Source organism: Drosophila suzukii, chromosome 3 (genome assembly GCF_043229965.1).
Source record: "Drosophila suzukii chromosome 3, CBGP_Dsuzu_IsoJpt1.0, whole genome shotgun sequence".
Taxonomy (NCBI): domain Eukaryota; kingdom Metazoa; phylum Arthropoda; class Insecta; order Diptera; family Drosophilidae; genus Drosophila; species Drosophila suzukii.
In genome coordinates, this window is record NC_092082.1 from 90,739,897 (window position 1) to 90,767,879 (window position 27,983).

A 27,983-nucleotide genomic window follows, 5' to 3' on the forward strand; every position below is an offset into this window, starting at 1 on the left:
TTAAATTACTTAAAAACCATTCAATAAAAAAGTTTTTCATCTTAATTTAATATATTTCACTAAACTTTAGATTACAAGAAACTTTATTTTTATTTTGGTTAGTTTATTTATAGATAATCAATGTATCATGAGCCATTTAGCAAGTGAATCCGTGTCACGACAATGAATCACGACCACCTGCCCACCTCTAGTCAATCGATTGCTCATGAATCACACTCGATGCAATCGAAAACAATTGCATCTTTGACACCACTAGTATTTACGCATATCAAGCGTAAAAACTCAATTAACAGTTGATTAGGCCCTAAATTAACAGTGAGACTATGTTTATCCACACGCGGGCGATGGCAAAATGCTAAGTGCAGTGCCTTCAGCGCTAGTGCGGCAGCGAGTGACGTCACATCAGTAGATAGCAACAGCAGCAGCAACAACAACAAAAGGCAGTGGGGCGCCGCAGCAACAAAAGGGAATCAATAACAAAAAAAACAGAGAAAAGCGTAATTTCGTGGACAATTTGCATACGAATTGGGTGGTTAGGTAATAGCGATAGGATAGCCATCACGAATCGCACAAATCACAGATCAGAAATCGGAAATCACGAGATGAGTAAGCTGGAAACGGATTCGGACAGTTCAGAGGAGTTTTTCGATGCCGAGGACACTACGCCCAATCGCCATTCGACTTTGTGGTGGGTATTCAACGGGTAACCTTGGAGATCTATAACTAACCCAGCCATTTCCGCCATTTCAGTCGGAAGCTGCCGCCCGAGGTGGCCCAGGAGTTCATCTTTCCCGATCCCGCCGTGCGTGTGAACGCGGCCGCCTCCTCCGACAGCGATGCTACGCCCATTGGCGCTGGAACGCCCGCCACCCGGAGTCCCACCAACAGCCTGGGTGCCCGGCTGAAGCAGCAGGATGCCGGGGTGTTCGTCGAGCCCAAACCCGTGCTCGGATCTGTAAGTGCAAGGGGTCCAAGTGGAGTGCTCTCCGTTACCCCCTACGTTTTGCTAGACCCAGTCAATGATGTCATCGGCCAGGGCAACGATCCATCATCGGTGGCCTTGGGAAACCATTTTCATATGTGCGAAAGCCCTCCTTCAGCTCACATGTCTGGTGTTATGATTTGTAGAGTGTTTTTATGGAGATTCGCATTCATTTTTCAAAATTACAAAGTAGGAGAAACTGAACTTTGTTCGCTAAGGTATATATGTAGGTAGTCACTTCATTTTATCTTCCATTAATAGACCAGTAATTAGCTACATTTACCATGGTATGAACTCGTAAAACCAAATTTCGTTTAGAAATGCATTATTATCCATTTTATTTCCCTTTCCACCTATATATTTCCATACCACCCAGTTTTAGACAACTGCCCCTGGTTACTATCAGAGTCATCTGCCATAAAATGTTCAATTGCTCTATATTCACCTGAAAAATTGATTAAAAATCGATATGATATGGTTTATAGTTTACCCAGCCTTTATTTGCAAAAGCATAGTCACTTCAAGGTATAAAGATAAAGCTAGGTTTTTATATTTAGCATTTAGACATATCACACGTTTTCCACTCGAGTAAAAAGTCTCTTCATAATTATTTCACACTTTATAGTTTCGTAAACCTAGGCATAATCACACTTATATTTATTACAATTTGGTGATTTATATTTTTCGAAATTTTAGTAGAAACATATTTAAATGCCAAACACCTCTATCTACTGAATAATAGCCAAATCACCCCCTTAATTTTGTGTCCATATTTGTGTTCTTTACTTTCATATTTTCTCCGCCTCATTTCGTAAATCCAACGAATAAAAAACCAAACCCAACTCGAAAAAAATGGAAAAACAACCTTAACTCGAATCTCGACCAATGTTAAATATGCATACCTTAAAAAAATGACATAAATATCGCATATAGTCGGGTAGACAGCGATTTCACGAACTACGTCAGTGCATGCAAAACGATGAAGATGACAATCCAGGAAATACACTCACACCTGATTCTCAGGTATACATTTTGTAATCTAGCGTGTTTGCTCAGCTTTTCGTGTTGCCACTGGTCTCCCAAGTGTACTTATGACTTTAATTCAAATTACAGAACAGCTCAACGGATGGCATTTTCACCAACCGTTCGACGCATCCGTTTAAGGTCATTGAGACCGATGCGATGAGCATACAGAGCATGACATCACTGGGTCGCGTGGGCCGAATCTTGGCGGGCAGCATTGATCCGTCTGGTGAGTTAAAATCGGTTTTTTCAAGAAACAAAGCAGCCACTGACACTCTTGTTTTATTTGCTCCCAGCTATTAGCATAGATCGCGAGTCGCTGGCCTCGCTAAATGCGCAGCAGCAGAAGCAACAGGCGCAGCAGCAACAGCAGACGCTGCCTGCATCCTCCACCAACTCCACCACTCCGCCGAGCACTGGAAACACCTCCTCTGGGATGAGCACGCCCAGGGTGTCGCCCAAGCATCAGCCCAGTGGTCAGGAGGCAGCGGCCACCACGACAGGGATTCCTCCTAGTGCAGTATCCTCCCTGCAATCCTCAACTGCTGGCGCCATAATGCTGCAGGAACCGGATGTGATAGCAAGCACTAAGCTTGCCCAGTCCAAAACCACTGATTCCATCACCTCGTCTGGACCCGTGGCACCGCCGCGAAGAAAGAAGAAGTCTCGGAATTGCTCCATCAGTTCCTCGGATCAGTACAGTTTGCCGCCGGCGGACAACGAAGATACCGATAGTGATACCCGATCTGTGAAGAGTGTGCAGGGACTTCAGCAGAAGTTGCGGGAGTTTGAGAGCTCCCTAAATGATGCAACTTCTTCAGCCTCCAATAACACATTGACCTGCTCCTCCACCAATACAATCGTCTCGGCTTCGGCCTCGACCACGGCGGCATCTTCCTCCATGCCTTCGACAAGTGCAATTCACATGCGTCCCATGGCCTCTTCGGTCTCGATTGCTGGTCCCAAACCAACGCAATCTCTGGGCAGCAGTTCGACATCGGTTCACTCCAAGCCAAGTCCATCGAACTCGGCGAAAAGTAACTCGGCGCCAGGAAGGGTTAGGTAATTAAACGGCAATTGGTTGACTTGGCTATAAGTTTTTGACATGACGAACTATCTCCTGCAGTTCCATCGATCCCAATCAGGGTCTGAACCTATTCAAGGCCATTCAGGGAGGTTATGTGGTTAAACCACGCGATGAGGCTAGCAACAAGGCACAGGGTCCGTCCCAAGATGAAATCGAGCGCATTGAGAAAATGCTAATGGAGAGTGCGAACAGACCAAAGCTAGCGGGAACTGGATCCAACAGCTTGGGGAGCTCCACACGGTGAGTACTGTGTGCTTTATTTACTTAATTTTGTTTAACACCTTAATCTACTCATTTAGCTATCCCGGATTCTATCGTGGCGTCAACGACAAGGAGCGCCGCAAATCCGCCGGCGACGAGGATGTGCTCAAGCAGATGAACATCTACGTGCGCACGCGAACCAGCTCAGGCAAGCAGCTAACCGACTTTGAGATCCTTGAACAAGTTCCTGTTAAAAATTTAGACACGGGCGAGAATATGCCGCTTTCCGAAATGCGTTCACCACCAGTGCCTGAGGGATGGAATCCGCTCTCGCTGCACATCCTAAAGCTGACCTCCCATCTGGAGGTGATCCAGAAGGAGTCCGACGAGGAGAGTGTGATTGGCATTCCGCCAAGCCTAGAGGGCCAGCAGCCCGACGAGGAGGAGCTCGAGACGGAAGATGGTAGTCGGCTAAAAAAGAAGACGGCGCGGATTAAACGCTTCTTCGGCACTACCATGCGGAAGACGGTGGATAAGGCCAAGTCGATTGCGTCCGAGGTGTCGCATGCGCGACACAAGGAGGATGTGGCCGATATTGTTGATGCGATGAATCCCGAGCAAAATATCAAAATCAAGGCCTCGTCGTCCAACAAGGGCCCGTACGAGTTCACCAAACTGCAGCATGTCCAGGATTTGAGTGGGGAAGACACAAGTGCTGTGTGGTGCATGAAGTTCAGTTCATGCGGACGACTGCTGGCCACTGCTGGGCAGGACAAGGTGTTGAGGATTTGGGTACTTAAGGATGCCTATCCGTTTTTCCAGGTAACAGAGTTCAGTCCGCTTAATTATACATATTTGTAATACGCCCTTCATCTCATTAAAGGACATGCGCAACAAATACAACGCTGACCAAAAATCCTCGCCCACGCCTTCGCAAGAGTCGCTCGTCTCGCAGCACTCGGCAGAAGAAGCCATTGCCATGGCCACCGCCGCCGAGAAGTGTACGGGCCCCTTCATGCCAAAACCCTTCTGCACCTACAATGGACACACCTCCGACCTACTGGACGTCAGCTGGTCAAAGAATTACTTCATACTGTCGAGCAGCATGGACAAGACTGTGCGGCTCTGGCACATTTCCAGAAAGGAGTGCCTTTGCTGTTTTCAGCACATCGATTTTGTCACCGCTATTGCGTTCCATCCACGCGATGATCGCTACTTTCTGAGTGGCAGTCTCGATGGCAAGCTAAGGTTGTGGAATATACCCGACAAGAAGGTGGCTCTCTGGAATGAGGTGGATGGCCAGGCGAAGCTTATAACGGCTGCCAACTTCTGCCAAAACGGACAGTTCGCTGTGGTGGGAACGTACGACGGTCGTTGCATATTTTATAATACGGATCAGCTCAAGTACCACACGCAGATTCATGTGCGCTCCACCAGGGGTAAAAATCGCATTGGCCGCAAGATCAGTGGCATTGAACCGATGCCCGGGGAGGACAAGATCCTGGTCACGTCCAACGACAGCAGAGTCCGCCTTTACGATTTGCGGGACCTGAACTTGTCCTGTAAGTACAAGGGCTATTTAAATGTGTCCTCGCAAATCAAGGGGTCGTTCAGCAACGATGGAAAGTATATAATTGCCGGGTCCGAAAATCAGTGCATCTATATTTGGAAAACCAACCACGACTATTCGAAACTCAGCTCGGTGGGTGACACAAAAAGTATTGTTTAAAGTGTTATAATAATGATTTTATATACACGCAGGTTCGGCGCGATCGCAGCGACTTCTGGGAAGGTATTAAAGCACACAACGCAACGGTCACTTGTGCCATATTCGCGCCACACCCAGAGGCTATCATTAAGCCCGAACCGGATGAAATCTCGAATGAGAAGGTGGGTGATAATCCAGCCGAATCCGATTCTTCGGATTGTAGTAGAACACTTCTAATAAACTTGTTTCCTGTTGCAGTTGGCTCACAATCAGCCGGATCCACTGGTCGAGCAGCACAAAAAGGGATGTGGTTATGTGTTGGTCAGCGCCGATTTCAATGGCGCCATCAAGGTCTTCATCAACAAGACGAAGCCGAAACACAGCAGTCTGCCCTACACGGCCATTGCGGATTAGTCTTTAGAAAGTGGACGAGAAAAATAGAGGAGTAAAAGTAAAATATTATTTTATTTTTGTATTTGTGACATTTTGTATCGTTAGTAAGTAGCGCCATCGCTTATTTATATGCATAATCCGTATTTACTAATTTCTGTCTGTCCCCACACCCACTTTATTCCCATTGTAAAAGTTGTTAACAATTGCTGCTGGCGCGAACTGTTTAATCTTACGCAAAATATGTTATGTATTTTTAACGCTGAGTGTGTGAATATGTGTATAGGTATTTGTTTAACAAATTGATTATTTCGAAAGTCAATTGTATATTGTTATGCCCTTGTAAGTTACATTTTGACTGTACAGAAGCTTTGTTTTTTGATATTCTTGATTATGATTAAATCTGTCCGTCGGGCCATAAGTCATCACTTGACTTTAACTAGATTTAAAACGAACTACTGGCCAACCTGCAAGGGTACGAATGACTCGGAGCGCCGAATCGAAGATAAGTTATTTTAAAAGTCTACATACCTAACCTAACCAACTTATTATAATTAACTTTTAAACAACATATATTTTGTGTAAAGTAAAAATGTGCAAACAGGACATAAACTGTAACTTTAATTCTGCTAACGAATTTGCTTATGATGATGGGTAGAGGGGCTTGGTTTTGAAGTGCTTCGGGATTAGAGTATGTCTAAAACATTCCTTCCAACGGGCAGGCCTGCTATTTAACAACAGCTTAACCTTCGTATTTGGGGCTTCCTAAGGTGCGTGCTAGTAATAAGTCGAAAGTAAACAAAGATGGTTGTAACTCGATATCGACAACCACAATGCAGACATTTGTAAATCTTAGGTATTATAATTGCAGGGTTGAAGTACTGAAAACTTGGTTTGCCAGTAAGGAAAAGCAAAGCAAGAGTGAAACGGGCATCGGTTCAAATGATTTGGCTCCTGTTGACTGGTTTTTTGGCTTCCCTACCTCATTTGCATATTTTAGGGCTGACCGTCTACTCACTCAATAATAAATGCGCCAGTTTCAAATGGCTTTACCCCCAAAAACGATGGTCTGCCCCAACACATTGCCATGTGGACACATAGATTACATCCTGGCATTCTAAAGTATCATATATTTCGGGGCCCTTTTACTCAGCAGTGACATTAGTAAAAGTAATAAAAAGGGAAGCACGATTAGAGCTATTACTTTAACTCGCTGTTTTCATGTCGATATGTAACTGGCATTCATGGCGTAGTAATTCTCCAAAATCTCTGCATATTCATAAGGGTGGACCTAGTTAATGTTTGCTGTTTACAAGAACAAATTATTTAGAAGCTTTTTAAGCTAAAGTGCCTATTTTCTGATTTAATTACTCATACGTAGTGTGGACCATCATTGGGACAATACAAAATGGCTATAAGAAATATTTATTAAGAACTATATGATTCACTAAGGTAATTTAAATATATTCATTCTGTTTTATTTTCTTGTATGCCTTAATATACTATATTAACAAAGAAAGTCACGTCGGTAAATTCTCTTTTGGGTCTTTTGTAAGCCACAAAATGGCTGTCTTTGTTGGGATCTTACTTTCACCGTAAAAATACATTTTTAGCATTCCTACCAAGTTCGAAACGTGTTCTCTTAAGAAAACGGCTAACATGTCGTATGAGTAATTTTTGGCGTATGCGTAATTTTTTTAAAAATTAATCGGGGATTTAAGTGGTATAAAAGATCATTACGTAAATAACAGATGATGTTTACTATTTCGGCTTATAATGGTCCACCCCATGGTTCATACAGTAGTACTTGCACATGCAATCAATAAAGACTTATTTTTGGGAGTTGGGGTGGCGGGTGTTTTGTCGCGATGCGGCAACAACAGCTGTTGCAACGCCAGACGACCCCCCAAAAAAGCAAAAAACGAACAGCAGCCAGACGCCGGCAAACGGGGACCCCATCTTCATCATCATCGTGCACCACCCGTTTCAAGAAGCAATCAATGCACTTCTGGCCATGTGCCAAGTTTCTCTTCCGAAAACCCGGAGAGCTATCGGAAAGAGAGGAACCAGAAGTGTATAAGAGCTGGTTTTGGTGTGGTTTCGTTTCGTTTCGGTTGAAAAGTTAAAGACAAATTAAAGTTCAACTCGTGTTGTTTCTAACTCCTCGAAACTCTAACTATTTGGGTTTTATTGAAGCAAGTTTTATAAAAGAGACAGCCAATGAAAAGTTTTGGAACTGCTGTCGGTAACGAAATATGACAAAATAAGTTTATTCATTTATTTATAAAGGCAAGTTTTTTAAGTTTCTTACAAAAATATATCTAAAGCAATATATATTACTCATTTAATTATTCGTAATGTTTATTTTGTTATGATAGGCAGAAAACAAAATTACACGGAAATTTGAAAAATGTATTGGAATTATTATTACTTATTTACTTATTATTAGCTTAATATGTATTATAATAATTAAGGTAACAAAAGAAATACAAAACATGTATTTTTTTATATCTTAGGAAATACCAAGCATAATAATATTAAATTTGGTATACACACATTTTCAGAAAAACCTTATTTATTTTAGAAGTATAAAATAAAAGCAATTTTGTTTAACTTCACAAGCGATATAGTGTAGCTCCCAGTCTCCATACAATATCTTTGGATCTTTAAAGTGCAGACTTTTCGAGTTTTGCCGCGTCACTCGTTTATCCAAAGCACCCACACTGCCGCACTCTCACGCACACGCTCGCACACACCAGCACACTCGCACACACACCCGTGTCGCCGTGAGGCAACAACAATATTGAGCAAGGTGCGCTTAGCATTCGCTCTTTCGAATCTTCAGTCAGTTGATTTCTGGCTCTCGTGCAAAGCGCACCGTTAGCGGACATATCGCATTGAGTATCGTATTCGTATTCGTATTCGAATCGGTTCAAAACAGCCTGTGTGTGTGTGAGTGTGCCCGAGAGTGTGTGAGTGAGTGTATCCGATGCAATGGTTTTCAGCTATTTGAAGCGCAAAAGTGCAATATTTACTATTTGACAAACGCAGATGAATCACTCACTCATTAGAATCCCCCGAGAAAACTTCCATTTTCACTGAATACCTCCCCATGGGAACTACTGATCCAAAAGAAATCCCCATATAAACCCATGTAACCCTGCCTTAAAATCGCTTCAGTGATTTACGTCTATGTAGGTGTGTGGGTGCAGTGCATAAATAATATACATAAAATTTAAACAAATAAAGGCCGTTAAAAGATCGTAAACTCGAGATCCAGCAAGTGCCGAAATTCCAGTGCTAAAGTGAAACTTCTTTGTACAAACAACAAAAACCGTTAATTGCCAACGCCATTCTTTTAAAGCCCAGTTTATAAAGCGTATTCGTGTGTGTTTTGTTAAGTATTTTAAGTGCCTATATGTTTTTGTTAAAAGTTTAAGGCTTTTGGTTATCGTTTTTTATGGCTTATTCATTTGTCAGTTTATCTTATCCATTGAGCTTTATTTAATAACTACCTTCGGGCATTATGATCCCCATCTTTTAAAGTAAGGCCGCGACCCTTTCACTTTAAAGACCACAGAACCTAGGTATATTTTTCATGGTGATAGAGCAATTAGATCGCTTATTATAGGAGGCAGGGGCTTCGGTTCTTTTTCCGAACTATAATGAACAATTAAATTGGCTTGGCATTGTGGGCCTTAAAGTTTCCATTGGCCATTGGTAGAGACACAGAAACCAAAATAAACGGAACCCTTTCACTTTAAAATCCACAGAACCCCAAAGATCGACGAAAACGAGTTTCGCCAAAGAGCAAAAAGCCGAGCGGCCATATTCCATATCCCATACCGCATATCGAATAACTGAATAACTGAATAGCCGAGCAATAAAGTGTTACTTGGCACATCCAACATCCAACATTCAACATCCAACTAGCTCCGTTGCAGTGGCCTATATTCAAAATAGATCAGAGATCGACTCGTCGAAGGCAGCTGCACCGAAAGGCTGGAGGAGATCGGGGGAGATGAGGAGATCGCCATGTGAGAAGAGCAATACGAAACTAGTTTCCCATTTGCGCGCTTATGCTAAGTAATAATAATAAATAAGCGCAGTAGTCTCTTGTTCGCCGTTCGAGAAGTGACCTAAAAATACTGGTTTCGAGTGCGGTTTTGGCGTGAGAACGTGCAGCATAGCTACATAGTTATAGTTATAGTATAGCCAGCCACCACCGATGGCCACCACAGCCGCCGGAGCAGCAGGAGCCACCGCCGTGGTGGTGAAGCGGCCAGGTCCGCCAGTTCCACCCAGGCCCAAAACCAATGGAGGAGCAGGAGCAGGGGCAGGAGGAGTTCCTCCCGTTATCCAAAAGAAGCCCACCTTTGTGAGCCAGCTGAGTGCAGTGGGTCGCACCCTAGTCTACAAGTCCCCCAGCGTTAATCTCCCCAAGAAACAGGCCCAAACCCAGACGCCCACCACGGCGGTGCCAACTCCGCCGGTGAAACCACTGAAGCTACGCAAGGCACCCGATGTGCCGACGGCCAGGCCCAGGGAGGCCACCTCCATCACCTCCACAGTGGTGACCGTCAATCGTCATAACTCCATCAGCGTGATTGGGAGTTCCCCGCAGACCACGCCTCGCAAGGAGACCCGCCTGAGCCTGGGCAAGGTGGACTTTGAGAGATCGGGACTCCACCTCCAGCCGGCCAGCCAGCCCCTGCCCAGACCCAGGAAAATAGTCCAGCTGCCCGTGGCCACCCTAGATGTGGAGGATATACCAGTGGCACCCAGTAACCCATCCACCGGGCTCTTCAGGAGATCCAAGACCACCCTGGATGGCTGCCAAAAGGAGCAGGCAGGAGGCTCCCCGCATAATGGAGGATTCCTCTCCGGTCGAACCGTGGAGATCAAGAACAATCTAAAGAACGCTGCCGAACGTCTCTTCTCGGAGATAATCATAAACCAGAGCCAGAAACAAGCAGCCTCCGATACCACCATTATAACCAAGCACGAGGCCATGAAACAGGAAGCGGATCCTGTCCTGACCATCCAGTCCTCTGGCAATTGCATGAGGATCAATGTGAATGGTGGATCGACCCAGACGAGCACCATGAAAAGCTCGATCAGCGTGGGCAATACGCCCCAGAAGAAGCAGGCCTTCCACGAGATGCTCATCTCGGAACTGGCGGCCATGAGGAACAAGTCCTGTTCCCTGGAGCAGCTGCCCACCACCAAAACTCCAATGACGCCCCCGACCACTTCCACGCCCAAAAGCGTTGCCTCACGCAGGCGCTACAACTCCATCGACATTGATGATGCGGATACCGAGGATGTGGATGCGGACAATGTGGAGGATGCAGATGGGGATGTGGATGAGGAGGATACTTTGACCTTTGCGGTGAATAAATCCCTGCAGGAGAATATAGGCAAGGAGGGTGTGCCCTCGAGGAAACGCTGTCCTTCGGGCTGCTCCACGGATTCCTCTCCTTACGGAACAGAGAGATCCCAACGCATCCGCACCTCGGATTGGATCGAGGTGGGCGACAATGGCACCGCCGTGACTCTGACCAGTTGCCACATCAGCCTCGAGGATTCCGGCATGGAGGATGAGGAGCGGCTGGACGACATGTCCTCGGGAGTGGGCGATAGCTGGGATAGCGTCAAGGAGGCGGAGACCGAGAAGCGTTCTCGCAACGGAAAACGGTGAGTTCTTAAAGGGGTTTACTAAAAATGATAAAAATGATACTTAAAAATGACCTATATTCTCCAAAAATTATTCCTGAAATGATCTTTGTATTGACGTATTTTTAAAGATATTTAATATTTACATTGTATTGCACACTTGTTTTATCCCTGAGGGTACTAAATACCATTTTCAAGACCGTAAAGATTTCAAGACCATCGATCATCACGTATTTCAGTTTAAGATTTGCATAGATATCAATCATTATGAATGGGAACGGCATAAATACTAAAAGGAATGGATATTTTTATGAAAAGGAGTTAGCACCTTTAAACGCCGCTATAAAGTTATTTATTGTTATCGCCGTTTATTTAGTGCTAATGAATATGGAAACTAACGTTTGGTTGAAAGAAAAAAAAGATAGGGCACGTCAATGGAAGACCTTTACACTGTAAGTGATGATATGGAGAATTTGCCTATCTCGATCTGATTATTGAACCACCGCAATTATTTCACCGAGTTTCGCTGGGCTCCATTGACACGGTTTTGATCGACCGTGCGCATCCCACGGAATTCGCATCCGAATCTCAATCTCAGTGCGAATGCCGAGCACCTCTTCATCATCTGGAGGCCTCTATTGTTTTTACCAACTCTCATCGCACACTTTCCGAGGGAGATCTCCCACAGAAGCGGGTTTTGGCCTGGCTTACATTAATTTATCTCTGCTGACATCATTTCGAATGTGGTTTGTGTTGCATGTTGCACATTGCAAGTTGCACGTTGCACATTGCATGTGCGAGCTTTGGGGCTTTTGGATTGCGGCAAGCATTTGCGGCGGCTACTTGCGATATTAACAATTTAGGTTTACTCGTTAGTATTTTGAGCAGCAAGCCTCGAAACAGCAGAATCGAAGTGGCCAAAAACCCGTTTTCGAGGCGCTCTTTTACGACTCGAAATGTTCGGATTTTAGCGGTTATACACAATGGGCCTGTGTTTATATTAACATATAAATAAAATACTTGTATATATTGCGGTACGTGTTTGTCGCCGCGAAAAGTGATTATCGTGACTCACAGAGCTTGGCATTTGCGCCATCGCACACACGACCAAGATACTTCATATATCGTGCACATATGTACGAGTATATTCCAATATTTGCTTATTCACACGAAGTATGGCTTTCGTTGGCTTTGAGGAGCCATCAGAATTTGAGGCCGATAGAAGTCAGCTCCACATTGGGCCATAAATCACGAGCTAATATTCTCCAATCATGTGCGTTCCCAGTTAGAAAGTTTGCATTTGGCAAGCTATAATAAAAGATAGTTTCGCAGTTTATCTCTTGATGCCAGATACAAATACAAACTAATACTGTTTTCCATATAAAGAAGATATGGATTAGTTCTCAACAAACTATTGATGCAATAATATGAGTTAGGATCCCAAGTTTTTTATTAAAATGTCAAATAATGAAGAATAGATCCTTACTCAAGATCGTTGTGTCTTTCTAGTAAGAAAATTCTAATTAAAGGTTTTATTATGGTACCATTTTGTATCATGATCATCATTATGATACCATATTTGAGTTAGGATCCCAAGTTTTTTATTAAAATGTCAAATAATGAAGAATAGATCCTTACTCAAGATCGTTGTGTCTTTCTAGTAAGAAAATTCTAATTAAAGGTTTTATTATGGTACCATTTTGTATCATGATCATCATTATGATACCATATTTTTTATTTGGGGGTATATTATGAAATTTACTGTGACTAAGAGGAATTATATTATTCATTCGTTATGAATAAGATCTCAACATTTTGCCGTGCATTATACAATTGCATTTCAATAACAAAACGAATATAATTGAAATAGCTCTGTCCGACTCTCTTTTCTCATGCCAGCACTTTGTGCCGATAATGTATTGTAATTGTAATGTAATTCACTCTATCTATTACTCACTCAATCAATGCATATTTAAACGAACATTGTCGAGAAGTCATTTCCTAAAGCGAGATGCAACTGGCAAATTGCATCTTTCAAATACCTGAACGTGTGGATTGGCTCCTATGCATATGAGGTGATTCAGATATATATATATAAGTGCACTAACTGTTGCAACTCCGAGGCAAGCGTTATAAAATAAATTCAAATTCAATCACACAGCGAAAGCAATGTTGTTGCACCAAGCCCAGTACCCAGTTATTGCTCCTTCGATTTCAATTTGCATAATGGTTGCCGTTATCAAGAATGGTTTACCGTTTCCTCGTTCTCCTATATATTGAATATATATAGATACACTTTACAAGAATGAATAAAAGTCATAAAACTCTTATAAGGCCATTTCCGTGAATTTAATTCTTTGCTATGGCATACAAGCATTTCATTCACTGTTTTGGAGTTTAAAGAACTTACTTTTTCTTTGAAAATCGAGCTTCATTGTCATTTGTGAGCCATTATTAAAAGCGAAATGGAATGGAATGTCTGCATGTGGTAATGTCTTGAATAACGACGACTGCAACTTGATTATTGCTTCGCATTGCTTGTTTACCACCAATCATTTTCCAACATAATTTTCTGGGAATTGCAAAGCGAATGAAAGCCAGTCACAAAAATCCAGATGGCGATTTACATATCTCTAGAAATTCAATGTAAATGCAAGCCGCTTTGAAGCCCATAAAAGAAACTGTAGTTTTTATACTAACTGGTAGGTATTTTAGTTCGATTTTCATTTACTTTGAACAAGGGGCTTTGGGTGATTAGCAGGCCAAACATAAAAGCTTTCACCAAAAAGTATAAACATATTACTGGTAAGCCATCCTTGCAGCTTTATTTGTTGAATAAAGTGCTTAAAGTTATAAACCTTTCTAATTTGTGAGGTTTTTTCTGCCTATGATATAGATTTTACATGGGTTTTTAAGGCAATGCCATAGAAACTAGGCGCAGAAACACCTTCAACTACGATTAAAACCATGGCCGGTTCGGATTTTCGAGTCTTGAGTCTTGATGGCTGTCAGCCACTCAGTAGTTTCGGTTTTCCAGCTGACAGAGTTGTAATTTCTGTGTGTTTGCCAAAGAAATACAAGTCAGGTTTTGAGGCTGTTACGAGTGTGAGAACCGTTAAAGTACGACAGGTGACTCGACAACCCGACTGACTGACTGACTTTCAGGTGTACTGGCCCTCCAGTAATTCTGCGTAATATGCTTCTGTTTCTGTTTCAGTTGGCTAGCACTAAATATCCCAAGATGATGCGACAGATACTCGGGTTCAACTACCCCTTTGTTCTCTGAAGAAGAGAAAAAATATCAGGTCAATGGATCTTAAGCTTGTTCCCCCACTCTGTGCTCCATAACCTTTCGAAAAGAAACTTCTGGGAAAGATCAACTCAATTAATTGTGTGATTAGCAGAGTGTTTACTACTTGTACCAGAAATGAATGCCCAAATGAGTGTTACTAGTTTACAAGGTGAGGAATACAGACCGAACCACTCTGTATCCCCAAAAGACAAACTTCGCCAAAAAGTGGCCAAAATACCCAAAGACACTGTAAACTTGATTTTAACGGAAAACCAACATGCGGAAAAGCAGCCTGCTGGACCTGGAAGCCAAAAGTGGATGAAGTTTTTGGACTCCACTCCACTTGGTCTACGAGTGTGGGCCGACTTGGCTTACATAAACCGAAAACTTTGAGCACATATTTACTTGTATGCGCTGTTACAGTTTATAAACTAATGATATAATCTAGGCTTTGAGTGAGAAAAGCTAAGGGTGAAATCCGTGATATAAACTAGGGTTAAAGTGAGGGTAAGTGGGTAAGTTTCCGGGGATATTATATATGTTATTCCTAGTTTCAATAACCAGAATCGAAGTTGGGTTTTGTCTTTCCTTCACCTGTAGATATTGTTTCCTTTTGCAACAAAAGCCCTTTCATTCGAATAGATTCCATATGTTTTTCCCGTTGAAACCTCGTTTCCCATTTAATTTGTCCCCCCCTCCGAACTCGCGTTACCTTCTTTTTATTTTTAATGCCAATTTTTTAATGCCAACAACTCCACGCAGATGTCTGGTTAAAAATAGCCGTCTGAGCCAAGCTGGCGCAGCTTTGTAGATTTGTAGATATGTATCTCAGGTGCGCGAGTATTGCCCAAGTTTCCTGTTCCGTTTGGTGGTCAAGTGGACGGATTTGTTCGTTTGCGGTTGCCAAAAGCTGCACACTGAACATTTTACTTTCACATAAGGAAATTTTTATAGCACTTGAGTTTTTAGATTAGTCTTTTTTATTTGCACGCCTGCGTATCGTTAAATTGGGTAAAAATTCGTTTTCCATGGATTTAAAATTACTTTAATAGATTTTATTACATCCATTTTTTTAAATGTTGTTTACCATTAAATAAATAAAAAAGGTAAAGTCAGGAAAACTTGAGGGAGATATATTTCGATTTGAACTATTCCCAAAGAGATTTGTTTGATTTTGATTTTTAGGGTAAGTCCTACCATTTATCAATAGCAGTTACCTGCCTATCCAATTTTATTCGCCTAAAATATCTCGTAGGCCCTCTCTTATTTTAAATTGGGATAATTCGATTGTTTTAAAAGACAATTAATCATCAGAGCCCCTTTTCGTATTGTTACTTGTCTTTCTTTAATGGGATCAATAGCGTGTCTTGCATATTTTTGGTATTCTCGAAAATGTCCCGCTCATATTGCGCGGCTTTCGCTTTTGAGTTTCTGGCGAACAAAGTCTCAGCAGTGGTCTTATGCCGATATCATGCTATATGTAAACGTATATAGTGCCTGAACATGGTGAATCTGCATAAATTAAGCCATTCGAAGAGCTATTTGTAAGGTAAGGTAAGGTGGGTAAGGTATTGGCCGGCTTCGTTCTACTAATCAGGAAACCGAAATCAAAATTTCGCTTTTTATTCGGATTCGAAAGAGAAACCCGCGACTAATCGTATGCCGCACAACACAATTTATTTGGGTAACTAAACCGCTCTAGTCGGTGGCTCATTTGCATACTGCTCTATTGGTTATTTGTTTAGAAACTCAGCGCGGTTCGAAAAATAAAAGCTAGAAAATAGAAATTTATGGGCTCTGCGGTGAGTAGTTGTGAGGGCTTTTTAAATGAAAGCGAAAACGCTTTTATATGAGTGATTTTCTGGCTTGGTTTTTATTTTTATTTTTGGGAGTGGCCCACGTAGAGGGCGACAATACGTGAGTAACCGGCGATAATAACTCCCCCGAAGAGTAACCAAGAGTAACAACTTCTCACTTAATTTGCGCCGGACTCTTGGGCCTCTCCGGTCTTCAAGACAATGGATCAAGACAACGATGCCTTATTAGAATGCGTGAGAAAGTTACTGTGAGAAACTGGAACCCGATTGTACAGTCAATTCCCAACTTGAGGCGGCGTTATTAGTCTTTGCCGTGCCCTCATTAAATGGCTGAGAAAGAGTCTCTCATCGTCTCAAAGAACTGACCCAGAGATCTCTACGCAGCCATTTAAATCCCCCTTTTATCACCTTCGCGACTCGACTTGAGTGCCATTTGTTTTGCCAAGCATTTTAGCCAAGGAAAGCTCATAAATGCGCAAGAGTCTGGTGAAATTTTTGGGTCAACTATTGGTATTATGATCACGTAGGCCGAGGTAGAGTCGAGAAATCGCCATGGCGCAAATATAGTATATCTATATATATTGTTCTGCCGAGACATCCTGCAACGTGCGTGCTCCGATTCGCCACCTGCGCAATTGTCTTACAATTTCCCCGTTCGATGCACTTCTTCTGTGGGTCACAGCAATGCGTGGATCCGATTCTACAAATTCACCCGGTTTATATATAGCCCGTCGCATTCCGCACGCTCCCAATTCGCTTTGGTCTCTTCTCTTTGCCCCGAGCAAGGCTGAAACTAAAACAAAAACACGCTGATGGGGTCCGAAATAAGACAAATTTGACGGCTGCATCACTCGCCGTCATTTTCGGATATTTCTGAATGGGAATGGGAACGATTCTTCTGTTATTGCCGGCTATTCGGATTCGGGTTCGGATCGCCCTAAGGTCTCGACGCGTTGAAGAGCCGCCTGATTATTTCGTACATGATGTACTACATCAGTGCGAGCGTGTTATTTTGTTATATCTAAAAATATCCGGGTGTACGATGGTGACAGGGGCTCTACAGGGTGGTGCACGGCTGGGGATCTTATGGATCTTGTACGACGATTTTACGAGTGTGTTGTAGAAAACAATTTACATGGAAGGGCAGCTGGAGGAGTTTTTGTTACAATGAATATAAAATTGATGTACCCTATTGGAGAACAGAACAATCGAGATCTAGGATTTAAGATCTCCATAGATGCCTTTTTAGAATACTTTCTATGACGGTCTTCAATACCAAATATTATATACTAAATTGTAGGATAGAACATATTTAATTTTATTATGAAGCAAAGTTTTGAAGAGATATATAAAAATCTTTTAACGGATCTCTGGAGCTATGAATAACCAAGCCCTACTAGCAACCACCATACTTCCTTAATAACTTTCCCCCATTTCTGAGCACCCTGTTTGTCATTTTGTTTTTTTATTAAATCAATTTTCTCATTTCTTATATATTTTTATTTTTGTCTCGATTCCTAATTCTCACTCGCGAGTATTTTGTGCTCGTCGATCGCGTGGCTTTCTCTGTTTTGAGGTTCCTTGGGGCCCGCTCTCTGGGGATTTCGATTCCGATTTGGATTTGGGTGCTCCAACGTGGCCGAAAGTGGCAGCATTTAATTTTTAGTTGCACGCGAATTTCGCAGCGAAACAAACAATATATCCACGTCGAAACGGAACTAGGAAATCCAGATTATATGTTCATTTTTCCCATACTGTTTGTACAAATCGTAATTTGTGAGTACGCGCTGAATCGCAGACCCTTCTTTTTTTCTTAAATCACAATGTTTACGCAGCTGTGTGAATTCTTCAGTTAAAAATGACAGATTAGCAAATAAAATTAGACATGCTGCGAATAGTAAAAATAATAATAATATCTTTCCTGCTGCCTTTGCTTCGCAAATAAATAAATACAAGAAATACAAAGTTTTCGTGTTGATTTCTGTGTGCGTTGTCTTAAAAAATGTTGCTGCAGTGTTTTTCCAATGTGTTATTACTTCACAACATCATCGGCTATTTGAAAAGTAACAACTTGCGGATCGTAGATGATATACATGTGTTTTCATTAACCGACATGTGAGACATTTCAGATAAAGCCATCACCTACGTGTTTGTATAAAATCATTTTCGTTGACCTCCAGCCTTGCCCTGCGCAGAAAATTGCTTTTCCCAATGTGTTTTTGAAAAATCTCATGACGTAATATCAGTTCACTAGAAAATTAAAAAGGAAATTATAATTATTATCACTTGTTGAATTCCTCGCTTTGATATTAGTAAATTCACTATAATTAGGGATCATTGAGGTGGGAATATAGAGCTTCAAGCATCTGCTGACAGATTCAATTCGCATATTTTAAATATTTTGATGTGTGGGTCGAAAATAGATGAAAGGTGTTGATTATGGCTATGAATATTGCCATTCAGCCCAACTGAAATATTATAGAACCAGCTGGGTTTTATTTAGCTAAACTACTTTTCAAAAAAGTTAATTTAAAAATGTTATGGCAGACAATTTGATTCCACAACATATTGAATTTTACTCAAAGGTATTTCTAAAATACGGGTCCGACAATAAAAGTTTTTTGAGGCTTTTAAAGTAAAGTTGAATAAAATAAATTAAAACCGTATTAAGTCTTTTTAAAACCAAGGATTCATCTAGGCCTTAATTTTCTCTTATTTTTAATTTCTGTAGGGCTCGTTACTAAATAAATATCTACTATATGATCATAGATACTTAATATATCTTTGGAAATACTACAAGATTAAGCAATGCCTAAAACAAGCTTATAGTGAAAAATGATCAATTTTCTTGATCATTATTTGTTTACTGCAAACGGAAAAACTTAAGTTGGCAATCTCCATTACGATTGAATGAAGTCACAAACTAAATTATCATTGCATTGACCACGTTTTTGCGACTGTATTATGGCCTTTGATGCAACTGACTGAACTGACTCTTTAACAAATTTTTTGAACTCGTTTGTTAGCATTCTAAAAGCCATAAGTTGATGGCCTTCGTGTCTGGTTTCTTTGACGATTGGAGTTGTGCCTGCATTATGTACATAACTTTATCTTTTTCGCATACCTGCCCATGTTCTCATGTATCTTTGTACATACGAATGCCTGTGCTAATATTACAGATTGAGATTAAAATGACATTCTTTCGAGTGCAACTTTGATTTTTGAAAGAGAATTGGCGATTTCTATCAGATCAACCCATAGTTTAAAGTTTCTTTGTTCTTTTTACCTGTTTTAATGAACTCCCATACCAGCTTTTTGCTAGGTAGCTATTATATTATCGGAAAAAAGGATAGCTATCAATAAAATGGTTCTTACTTTATCTTATCTGCTTGTCTGATATACCGATAATACTGCCCACCTGTTGCGCTGTTCTTATAGTAATAAACATTTATGTAAAAAACAGTTTTGTATCCACTTTGCAGCTTGTGTCATAAGTCGTTTCATAGAATATAATACAAATAAGCCATAACATTTGCTGTGCCTAACCAACATCTGATAATATCCCATGCTGCAAGAACCCATCACCTCATCCAGTGTTCTATTTTCTGTGTTCCTGTGTTTTTTGTTCTCTGTTGAAACTAAGGAAATGCGTTCTTGAAATTAAGGAAGCACCAGCTTTTCCAGCTCCAATATGATATCTAAAAGATCCACCTATCTTATCCCCAATGGAAACTTTGCAGCTAATGTGATAAAAAGCCTAAAGCGCCATCTCACAAAGCCACCGAAAATGTCCGAGGATTTGGATGAGCTGTTCCTATCGCCGATTCCGGCGCCCTCGGCTGTGGAACTGCAGCAGTGCATCCTTTTTGGGTTCCGGCGTCGCCTCCATCCCGCCCAAATTTTCGAGGAGTGCCGCAATGCCTTCGGGCCCTTCTGCCCCAGTGCCCAGTATGTGGCCAAGTGGTATCAGCGCTTTCAGGACGGGTTCTTCACCATTGACGAGAAGGACGAGGATGAGGAGCTGAGGATCGGGCATGGGGAAACACCCACAACCTGCAGTGATTACGATGACGATGAGAGTGAATTCGGTGAGGCGGCAACCGTGTTACCCCTGGTCCTTAACGAAATGATCAATCGAAGGGAGGAGGAGCAGGAGGACGATGATGATGATGGTACAGATGATTTTGATAAGGAGAGTGATGATGGTCTAGATGGTCATGTGATTGGTTATTGGCAAGGTTATGGCTATTTAGGTGGCAAGCAAAGGTATAGTTGGGTTGGAAATAAATTGTATGTATTCTCTGTAAGGTTTATACTTTATATAACTAATTCGTTTCGTTTTTTATCTTCTCTTTGCAGTGTAAATTCAGTTTGCGAGCTGCCACCACTGCCGAAATCCCTGATTGGCTTTAATAAACTATTGTGCTCCGATTCGGGACTCCTGAGTGATGTGGAAGGAAATAACAACAGCAGCGATATCAGCCAAAAACCAAACGACACTTTTACAGGGGACAGCCAGGTTAGCAATGAGAATGCCATCGATAAGTCACTGCCCTCTTCGCCAAACGGAAACACGGCGATACCACCAATAGCAGCGAAATCCGAAGCGAAATCCCCTAGTTTATCCGCCAAAGGAAACCCCCAAGCAGTCGAGGCAGGCAGCACTCTGGATGCACAAATCGCGACGCTGCGGAAGGAAATGGTGAGATCTCAATCATATTTTATTGTGTTGCTAATCGCAGATGAAAACAAATCCAATATCAGCTACGATCGGTAGAGCTTAGGTTCAAATGGGATTTAATTATAGAACCTGAAAGCTTATAAGCTGGTAAAAGAAAACAGCTAGGAAACACTAAAGATAATTGACCCACATTTTCATACTACGGACGTTCTTATAGTAAGAGCACATAAAGAAGATCCTCAATCCTCAAGGAAATTTGCATTACTTTACACCTTGTACCGAAATGTTTTAAATTTCACCAATGACTCAGTTTCGATATAAAATATTTTAACAAATTCGCATTGGAACCAAAACATTTTAATCGCCAATTTTATGTCCACAACCATAAACCAGTTCTCTGACGAACACAGTTATTTTTATTCGAATGTTGTCACTCTCGGCCTGAAATATAACACACTTCTTAAGGGTATAAGCTGCATTTGGAAGTGAACTTTGTTGACCTGCCTTAGTAAACTATAGTTCAGCCGCCTAATAGCAAAACTTCTGCGGCTGGGGGCAAAGTCTAAAAGTTGGCCAAACCTTTCACATTTAATTTTGTTCAATACATACTTATAGATATCCCATACCATTATGGCCATAAGAACCTGTTTAATACTCGCTTAGGCGTAGGTGTAAATACCCCACAAGTGAGCCTTGAGTTTAGGAGCGGCCATTTTCAGATTGTCTCGGATCAAATCAAAACCGAAACCGAAGCCAAAAGTCTTCTGAATAAAAATGCTGACTTTTTCGTGCTGCTCCGATTTAGACGTCGATCTCTGTTGGTGGTGAACAATTGGAAATAAATACTAAATTGTGCACCATTTAAAGCATTTTGCGCAATTTGCATGTCTGCTGTTGTGCAATATGGCTTTTAAGACTTGGCCGAGAGTCTTGGGCTTAAATGGAAGTATATTTGTGGACCACATTTCCTGTGTCTAAATTATTAGTATTACACGCACTTCACATGAGTAGTTCTTTTAACGGTTACCTTTTATTGCGTCAAAGCTAGGCGATTTCAGCCCAATGACACTTTAATTGGTCATTGTATTTACCCAACCACTTATTATTGTGTGTTATTTCTGCGAGGCATTTAAATTTATTCGTTGCCACAATATCTCTGAGGCTTTGTTTATCTATCTCTACCGGGTCTTAATCATTTTCTGGCCAAGTTGAAATGCCATTAGGGGCAGATACTTAAACCCCCGGTTGTTTAGACACCATTCAAAGGAAAACACAAGATTTCTTGGTAAAATAGTTTTGAATCAACAGGGGAAGTGATTTTTGGTTTATTTTTTAAACTAATTACTGGCTGTATTTGTTAGAGTATCGTTGTGTTGACCTATCTGAACTATCTTTCTGGGTTTTCGCAAATGTTTCGGTTTCGGTCGGTTGATTAACGATTCAAGCTCTGATCGTTCAGTTCGGTGGGTGTGTAAGCCAGTAAGTATGGGTCCGGTGTGTGAATGTGTTTTGTTTTATTTTATTTTTTTGCTTTTGTTTTTGTTTTGCAATTATGTTAGTTGGCCGCTTTTGCTTTTGCTTTCGAATGCCGAACTGGGCAGAGATTGAGTGGTTAGCCTTCTTGGTGAACCCAGGTTATAGATATTGATATGCATTGTTCACTCACTGTGCATTTGATATAAAGCCGCTTTTACTCACTATTGGACACGAATTGAAAGTAAATATTTGCTGAAGGTCAGCGGTGGTGGTTATTTATTATTAGGTTATTAGATCAGCTTTCTGTTCAGGGCACAATGAGATTTTGACGTGCCGCACATAATGCACAAGATAAAAAAACAAAACCTAACAAAATGATATACAAAGGAATCGTAGTTGGTTTTAATGGATATTGGATATTTTCTCCAGGTTTTTAAAATCATAAAAATCTATTATTACTTTCAATTAGGGAAATTATTCTGTTTACCATCAGATTTTTTAAGACTTTTGAAGATATCTATATTAAACAGCCGACAAACATAACCATTATCAGTTTCTTAGAAAGTAACCAATTATTTTGTATTATATGCCTACCATCTAAAATTCAGATCTTTAAAAATATAACCCTAACATATTTTTATGCTCTTCAGTCCGAAATGCAATTATTCCTTGGCATAGTTATTTTACCCGCTCTGAGAGCGCAGATATCATAAAGCCTGAAACCCTACCTCATACCCTCCATATTAATAGATGATTGTCAAGCCAAATTACGCGCAATTGTTAAGCCGCCATTCCCATCGCCATCAGCGGCACCATCTCTAATGTGTACAACGATGAAAATGAAGTAATAAACCTGGTTAATGCAATACAACGCATCGGGGAGAAATAAAAAGCACCAGGTAGAGTCGATCCGAACCGATCCGAGCCACAATGGGAGAAAACAGGAGTACGACTAATCAGCGCATGCGCAGCCATTAAGCCAGGCAATCTGGCAACTTGGCAAGCGGGCAAGTGGGCAAGTGGGCAAGTGAGCAAGCAGGCAAGCTGGCAAGCTGGCAACAAAGCAACAAAGCGGGTCCGCTTCAGCTAATTTATGTTGCTTTGCCAGATACCTCGGTTATGGCAGCAAATTAAATTTATGAACAAAAAGCAAAAAAGGCTGAAAAAGCTAAGTAACTAAAGAGCCAGCGGACAGTTTGTGAGAAGAAATGCATCAATGCATGAAATGGATTTTTACGGCTTACATAAAATGGCCTTGACTCGGGCATTCTTTCTCCAGCTTTAAGATCGTCGGCTACCGATTAGGCCTCAAGCCTGAAGACTCGGGCCCGAGTCTTGGCCAAGAAAGACCCCCATTTGCGGCTAATCGCACTCTTCTCACTTGTTCCACTTTATTTGGCACATGCGAACCGAGCTCTGTTTATCAGACCGCGAACATGACACGCCAACCTCTTCTGCGAGGGCTTTATAAAGATATATGTTCGTTCTGCAATCCATCTATTGCTTCATTTGCCTACCTCTCGAGTTAATTAAATTTGTGGGAGATTTAAAAGGGTGTAGAAAATCCCAGTGGGTTGGCTTTTGGCTAATTCGTTTGATAAATGGTATTTTAGAAAGAGATTGCTTTAACTTAAACACTTGTGTGCAATTAAGCAAGTTGAAAAAAGTGCAGTTACCAGATTAAATTGTTTACTAAATGTATTTATTTGATAAATATTTAATTTGATTTTTTAATAAGGGTTCCACCCTTACTATTTGTTAAATAATACATTTTAAGGTTCTAAACATATTATTGAATAGGTAAAAATAGCTTAAAGCTCTTTGTCCCATATAAGTTCATTCAAGATAGTTGAAATAGCTATACAATGTGATAATATAAACACGAGCTACTTCCATAAAAAGGCAAATGATCGATAAATGCCACGACTGGAATGGGGTTATAAAAATGCGCGTTTCATTTCCCTATGCTAATTTTAAACGCAAATATCTGGGATAAACCAAAATTGATTGTGGTAAATGGCAGCAAGACATCTGGGATTCGGATTCTCCTTTTCCCCTACAGATAATTGCTGAAATTCCCGACTCTCTGCATTTCCTGATCTTCCGCATTTTTCAGCAAAGGTGCCGCCTTTCAGCTGCAGAGTTCACGCATCAGTGCAGAAATCTTTGATGTAAACTGAATTGCTTCCCGGCTAAAGATAGAACGCGCCACTATTTATCTCGGATCTTGGGCAGATCCCGTATATATATGGGTGGTATACCTATGTGTGACTATATATATTTATGCAAACAGAGAGGGCAGTGGCAGCCTTGTCTGGCATTTGCAGCGTTCATTGCCATTTGGCGCTGTTGCACTTAAGAAATACTTCTAGGGCTTCTGCTTGTGTCAAAGCCTCCTATTACCACGGGCCACTCAATATAAGCACTTCGAACAGCCCTAAGCAATTTTAGCGCAAAGAGCTTAGGGCTAATTAAATTGTCAACCAATATTGATTTGATTTTATGACAGCAGTGGAAGCAATGTAGTCTTCCGGGAAGTATAGAAATATATAGATTATGAGATGTTTATATCAACCCTTAATGGCAATCATTGTATTCCTTCTATTCTACGTGGATAAAATACTATTACTATTCCCAACAAAGTGGTTAACTTATAACACGGTTGACCTACATATTCCTATAGCCTGATCTGCACTTTCTGGTCAAGCCAACTAATGGTATTAGTACAATTCTATTTAGATCAACTTCCCACGGATAACCCTGCAAGTATGTTAATTAAGTATGTTAATTTGCAACTAATTCACATTCGAACCAAGGCGACGCCCCCGCCAAATGTGGCGAAAAAGGTTTTGTACAACCGGCATTAATCTGCTAAAAACTGGCACACACACTTAACTTGGCACATAGAAAATGGGGGAAAATAAAAAACATCTGCACACAGGCAGTTTTTACTGGAGAACACGTAGATACTTCCTCATTGTTGGGAAAGTTGAGGAAAAGCGGAAAAAAGTAGATGCGAAGGTATTGAACATTGAAGAAGAAACCTCAAATGACTAATTGTTAACCGTATTCTAGACGGAAGTGAAGAAAATGGAATATTGTGGTTTTTATGGAACCACAAAGGGAAAGCTGGTTCGGTTGACTTATTGGCTAGAAAATATATAAATATTTAAATTCCATTTAGGTTTTAATTTATTAAAAAATTCATCGTTTTCGAATGGAATTTCAACTTCTTTTATTTCGCAGGCAATTCCCACTTTTTAATTTTTTTAACTATAATTTGCATTCAGTCTGAATGCATTAGCAGCCAGTGGGAGTTGGCTGAAGCGAAAACGCAGGCTTCAGCGGATTTTGTTAATACCACGAGATGCTGCGGCGGTTGCAGAAAGTTTTTCTGCTTTTCTTTTCGCGCGATATTATGCCGCGATATTAATTGACAAATGAGATTTTTCCTTCCTACTCGACAGCGACAGGGGAACTTTCATTTTGACCACAAGCGTCATGTTGGCGCAAGAAATACAGGCCAAGGCTTTAAGAGGACACGAGTATTTGGGATTATTCATGGCCAGCCAGACGATATGTATTTCGGATAAGGCAATCTGAATCTATAAGATGTAAAGTGACTATTTTCAAATGATAAATCAAGGGGAGATACGCCCATATCGACTATAACTAAGATACTTGGAAAGTTTGAATGAATTTTAAATTTAATGCAGAAAATGCTGAATTTATCTATCTATCTATTTATTTATTTATAACATAGAAACCATCCTATAAACCGGCTAATAACTCCCATTTTATTTATTCCAGAACGGACTGCGTCAACTAGATCTCTCGTTGTTGTCACAACTGTGGGTGCTTAACGAATCGATCCAAGAGTTCCGCGCCCTGATCGAGGACCAGGAGAACGAGGACGAGGACGACGAGGTGGAGAATGGCAACGAGCTGGACGAGGAAGGCAACAGCCGGATTTCCTCGTCTGTGGAATCTGTGAGATTCGAGGGCGGTGCTGATGGACGGGCGAAGCATCTGGGAACCATACCAAAGGTCATAACGACGCAGCCAAAGGTGCTAAGGGACTCGCTGGCTAGCAAGGATCAGAAGCCGGTGCCCCGGATGCGGAGTGCCCCACCACCACCTCCTCCTGCCGTTCTGCAGATGCAGTCCTCCTCCTTGGAGCGAAAACCACCGGCACCTTCACGGCCCACATGATGTTACCTCTCGGACTTCCTCGCCGGAGTCAGGATGGTCATGTGCAAGGCGATCGTGAGCGATGTGCCCGCCGCCTCATCCACGTCCTCATCCGTTGGAGGAGATGGATCCCAAATCCGATCCCGATCCCCATTCGGAATCCAGGACCAGCCGAGCTGTTTGGGCAATCAAAGTGGCCTGCTCCAAGCATAGTTTTAGTTGATATAACCGATAAATAAGGTGTACGAGCGATTTACGAGCGAAGAACTGATCTAAATTTTGGGTGAACTATGTAGTAGCAGTTCTCGAAATGCCCCCAAAACAAATCCTGATGTGAAGCCTAAATTATCTGCTGCTTACCTCAAATATAGGAAGACCCAACATATGATATATATGTAATTGGTAGAATTCGTAAGACCAACCTCTATGGTTAGGAGTCCTTTGTGATCTTCAGTTGTAAGTTTATTGTACATTTTTCTCTTTGTGGTTTGGGCTTGATGGGTTTCACCGATAACTTTTTGTTTTGTTTAATAGCCTTACTCGTTAAGCTTAGCTGTCAAAAAATATATGTCCCGGATCTATCTAGATCCTGTGGTTATTATGTTACACCATGCATTTGACCAGTAACACTTGTATATATAGCATTTTCCCTGGCTAGCTGCTGAACATTTTATAAACCTAACGAAATGCATAAAGAATAAAAAACTTGAAAGAATCTTTGTGTATACTTTTGGAATGGGGTATATGGTATTTAGACCAGACTAACACCATTCATTCCTACTTGAATGCAGGGAAAATCGTATCCTACGACCTGACTGGTACTAAAGTTGGTATGAAAGGTGGGACAGGCCTTGACCACAGCACCCTTCACCTGGACTTTTATTTTCAGGCACACGTCCAAAGATGCCAGTAAGATCACAGGAAGACAATATGTAGGGGGGGTCAAGGGGTTAATGGAGAACGAGCCCACCGAAGTTCCATCCAAGGTAGCAACGAAATCTATGGATCCACTTGGTATACCAATTCCCAAGGTGAGACAAACTTAAATGGGTGAGTTATTAAGGTAAGGGTTTTATAATTATATCTGAGCTACATACGAGTACTGGTTTCGTTCATGAGACTGACCGAAACACTCTGGCAACAACTGCAGGACATCGTCGCGGAGCATTGGCAACCCTGGCTTTGTGCCGCCGAGATTGTTAGTCCTCGATCCAATCCAATTACACTACTTAAACTGGCCATGACAGCCAGAAGACCAAGTAGGATGGCATGGGATTTTGCCATGTTGATGCCTCTTAAATGGATGACCAACTGTCCAGCAGATATTCAAGCAAGTACTTTTTGTCAGCCAGCGCATTAATAACTCATAATATAATTTTGCACGACTTAATTTGACTTTTAAAAGCGTCATTTAATTTTTAATAACCCACAATTTGGGCAATTTGATGCTAAGTCCAAA

At 41.4% G+C, this 27,983-nt stretch overlaps 3 protein-coding genes across 10 annotated transcripts; 2 read left to right on the forward strand and 1 right to left on the reverse strand.

Moving 5' to 3' along the window:
- The first annotated feature begins 226 nt into the window (after positions 1-226).
- LOC108015489 (WD repeat-containing protein 44) lies at positions 227-5,476 on the forward strand. 3 transcript variants are annotated; one of them, XM_065866433.2, is made up of 11 exons: positions 227-688; positions 751-955; positions 1,916-2,005; positions 2,096-2,234; positions 2,302-3,067; positions 3,132-3,332; positions 3,392-3,501; positions 3,556-4,115; positions 4,177-4,995; positions 5,055-5,183; positions 5,260-5,476. In XM_065866433.2, the coding sequence occupies exons 1-11, from the start codon at positions 603-605 to the stop codon at positions 5,413-5,415; spliced, it is 3,261 nt and encodes a 1,086-aa protein (XP_065722505.2). In that variant the 5' UTR covers positions 227-602; the 3' UTR covers positions 5,416-5,476. The 3 variants fall into 3 exon arrangements, with proteins under 3 accessions (XP_065722505.2, XP_065722504.2, XP_065722506.2); XM_065866432.2 differs by having other exon boundaries at positions 3,392-4,115; XM_065866434.2 differs by lacking the exon at positions 1,916-2,005 and having other exon boundaries at positions 3,392-4,115.
- Positions 5,477-8,246: 2,770 nt separating this feature from the next.
- LOC108015452 (uncharacterized) lies at positions 8,247-27,239 on the forward strand. Of its 6 annotated transcripts, none has more exons than XM_070996097.1 (4): positions 10,772-11,088; positions 19,917-20,466; positions 20,536-20,878; positions 26,144-27,239. In XM_070996097.1, exons 1-4 carry the CDS (start codon positions 10,992-10,994, stop codon positions 26,543-26,545), a joined length of 1,392 nt encoding a protein of 463 aa, XP_070852198.1. In that variant the 5' UTR covers positions 10,772-10,991; the 3' UTR covers positions 26,546-27,239. The 6 variants fall into 6 exon arrangements, with proteins under 6 accessions (XP_065722509.2, XP_065722510.2, XP_065722508.2 ...); XM_065866440.2 differs by lacking the exon at positions 10,772-11,088 and adding an exon at positions 17,813-17,952; XM_065866439.2 differs by lacking the exon at positions 10,772-11,088 and adding an exon at positions 17,813-17,952 and having other exon boundaries at positions 19,917-20,442.
- On the reverse strand, positions 26,997-27,971 carry LOC108015453 (uncharacterized). Its single transcript, XM_065866447.2, has 2 exons — positions 27,622-27,971; positions 26,997-27,565 (listed from the first exon to the last, which is right to left on the reverse strand). Exons 1-2 carry the CDS (start codon positions 27,806-27,808, stop codon positions 27,276-27,278), a joined length of 477 nt encoding a protein of 158 aa, XP_065722519.2. The 5' UTR covers positions 27,809-27,971; the 3' UTR covers positions 26,997-27,275.
- Positions 27,972-27,983: the final 12 nt, after the last annotated feature.

What these genes read in the sequence shown, in the direction of transcription:
- LOC108015489 (XM_065866432.2), top strand. Translation starts at nt 603, where the DNA reads ATGAGTAAGCTGGAAACGGATTCGGACAGTTCAGAGGAGTTTTTCGAT. An exon ending in CCAAACCCGTGCTCGGATCT is followed by an intron (nt 956 to 1,915) that starts GTAAGTGCAAGG and finishes TATCGCATATAG; the next exon opens with TCGGGTAGACAGCGATTTCA. An exon ending in ATGCCTATCCGTTTTTCCAG is followed by an intron (nt 4,116 to 4,176) that starts GTAACAGAGTTC and finishes ATCTCATTAAAG; the next exon opens with GACATGCGCAACAAATACAA.
- LOC108015452 (XM_065866436.2), top strand. Translation starts at nt 9,620, where the DNA reads ATGGCCACCACAGCCGCCGGAGCAGCAGGAGCCACCGCCGTGGTGGTG. An exon ending in CGTTCTCGCAACGGAAAACG is followed by an intron (nt 11,089 to 20,535) that starts GTGAGTTCTTAA and finishes TTCTCTTTGCAG; the next exon opens with TGTAAATTCAGTTTGCGAGC. An exon ending in CGACGCTGCGGAAGGAAATG is followed by an intron (nt 20,879 to 26,143) that starts GTGAGATCTCAA and finishes TATTTATTCCAG; the next exon opens with AACGGACTGCGTCAACTAGA.
- LOC108015453 (XM_065866447.2), bottom strand. Translation starts at nt 27,808, where the DNA reads ATGGCAAAATCCCATGCCATCCTACTTGGTCTTCTGGCTGTCATGGCC. An exon ending in CATGAACGAAACCAGTACTC is followed by an intron (nt 27,566 to 27,621) that starts GTATGTAGCTCA and finishes CACCCATTTAAG; the next exon opens with TTTGTCTCACCTTGGGAATT.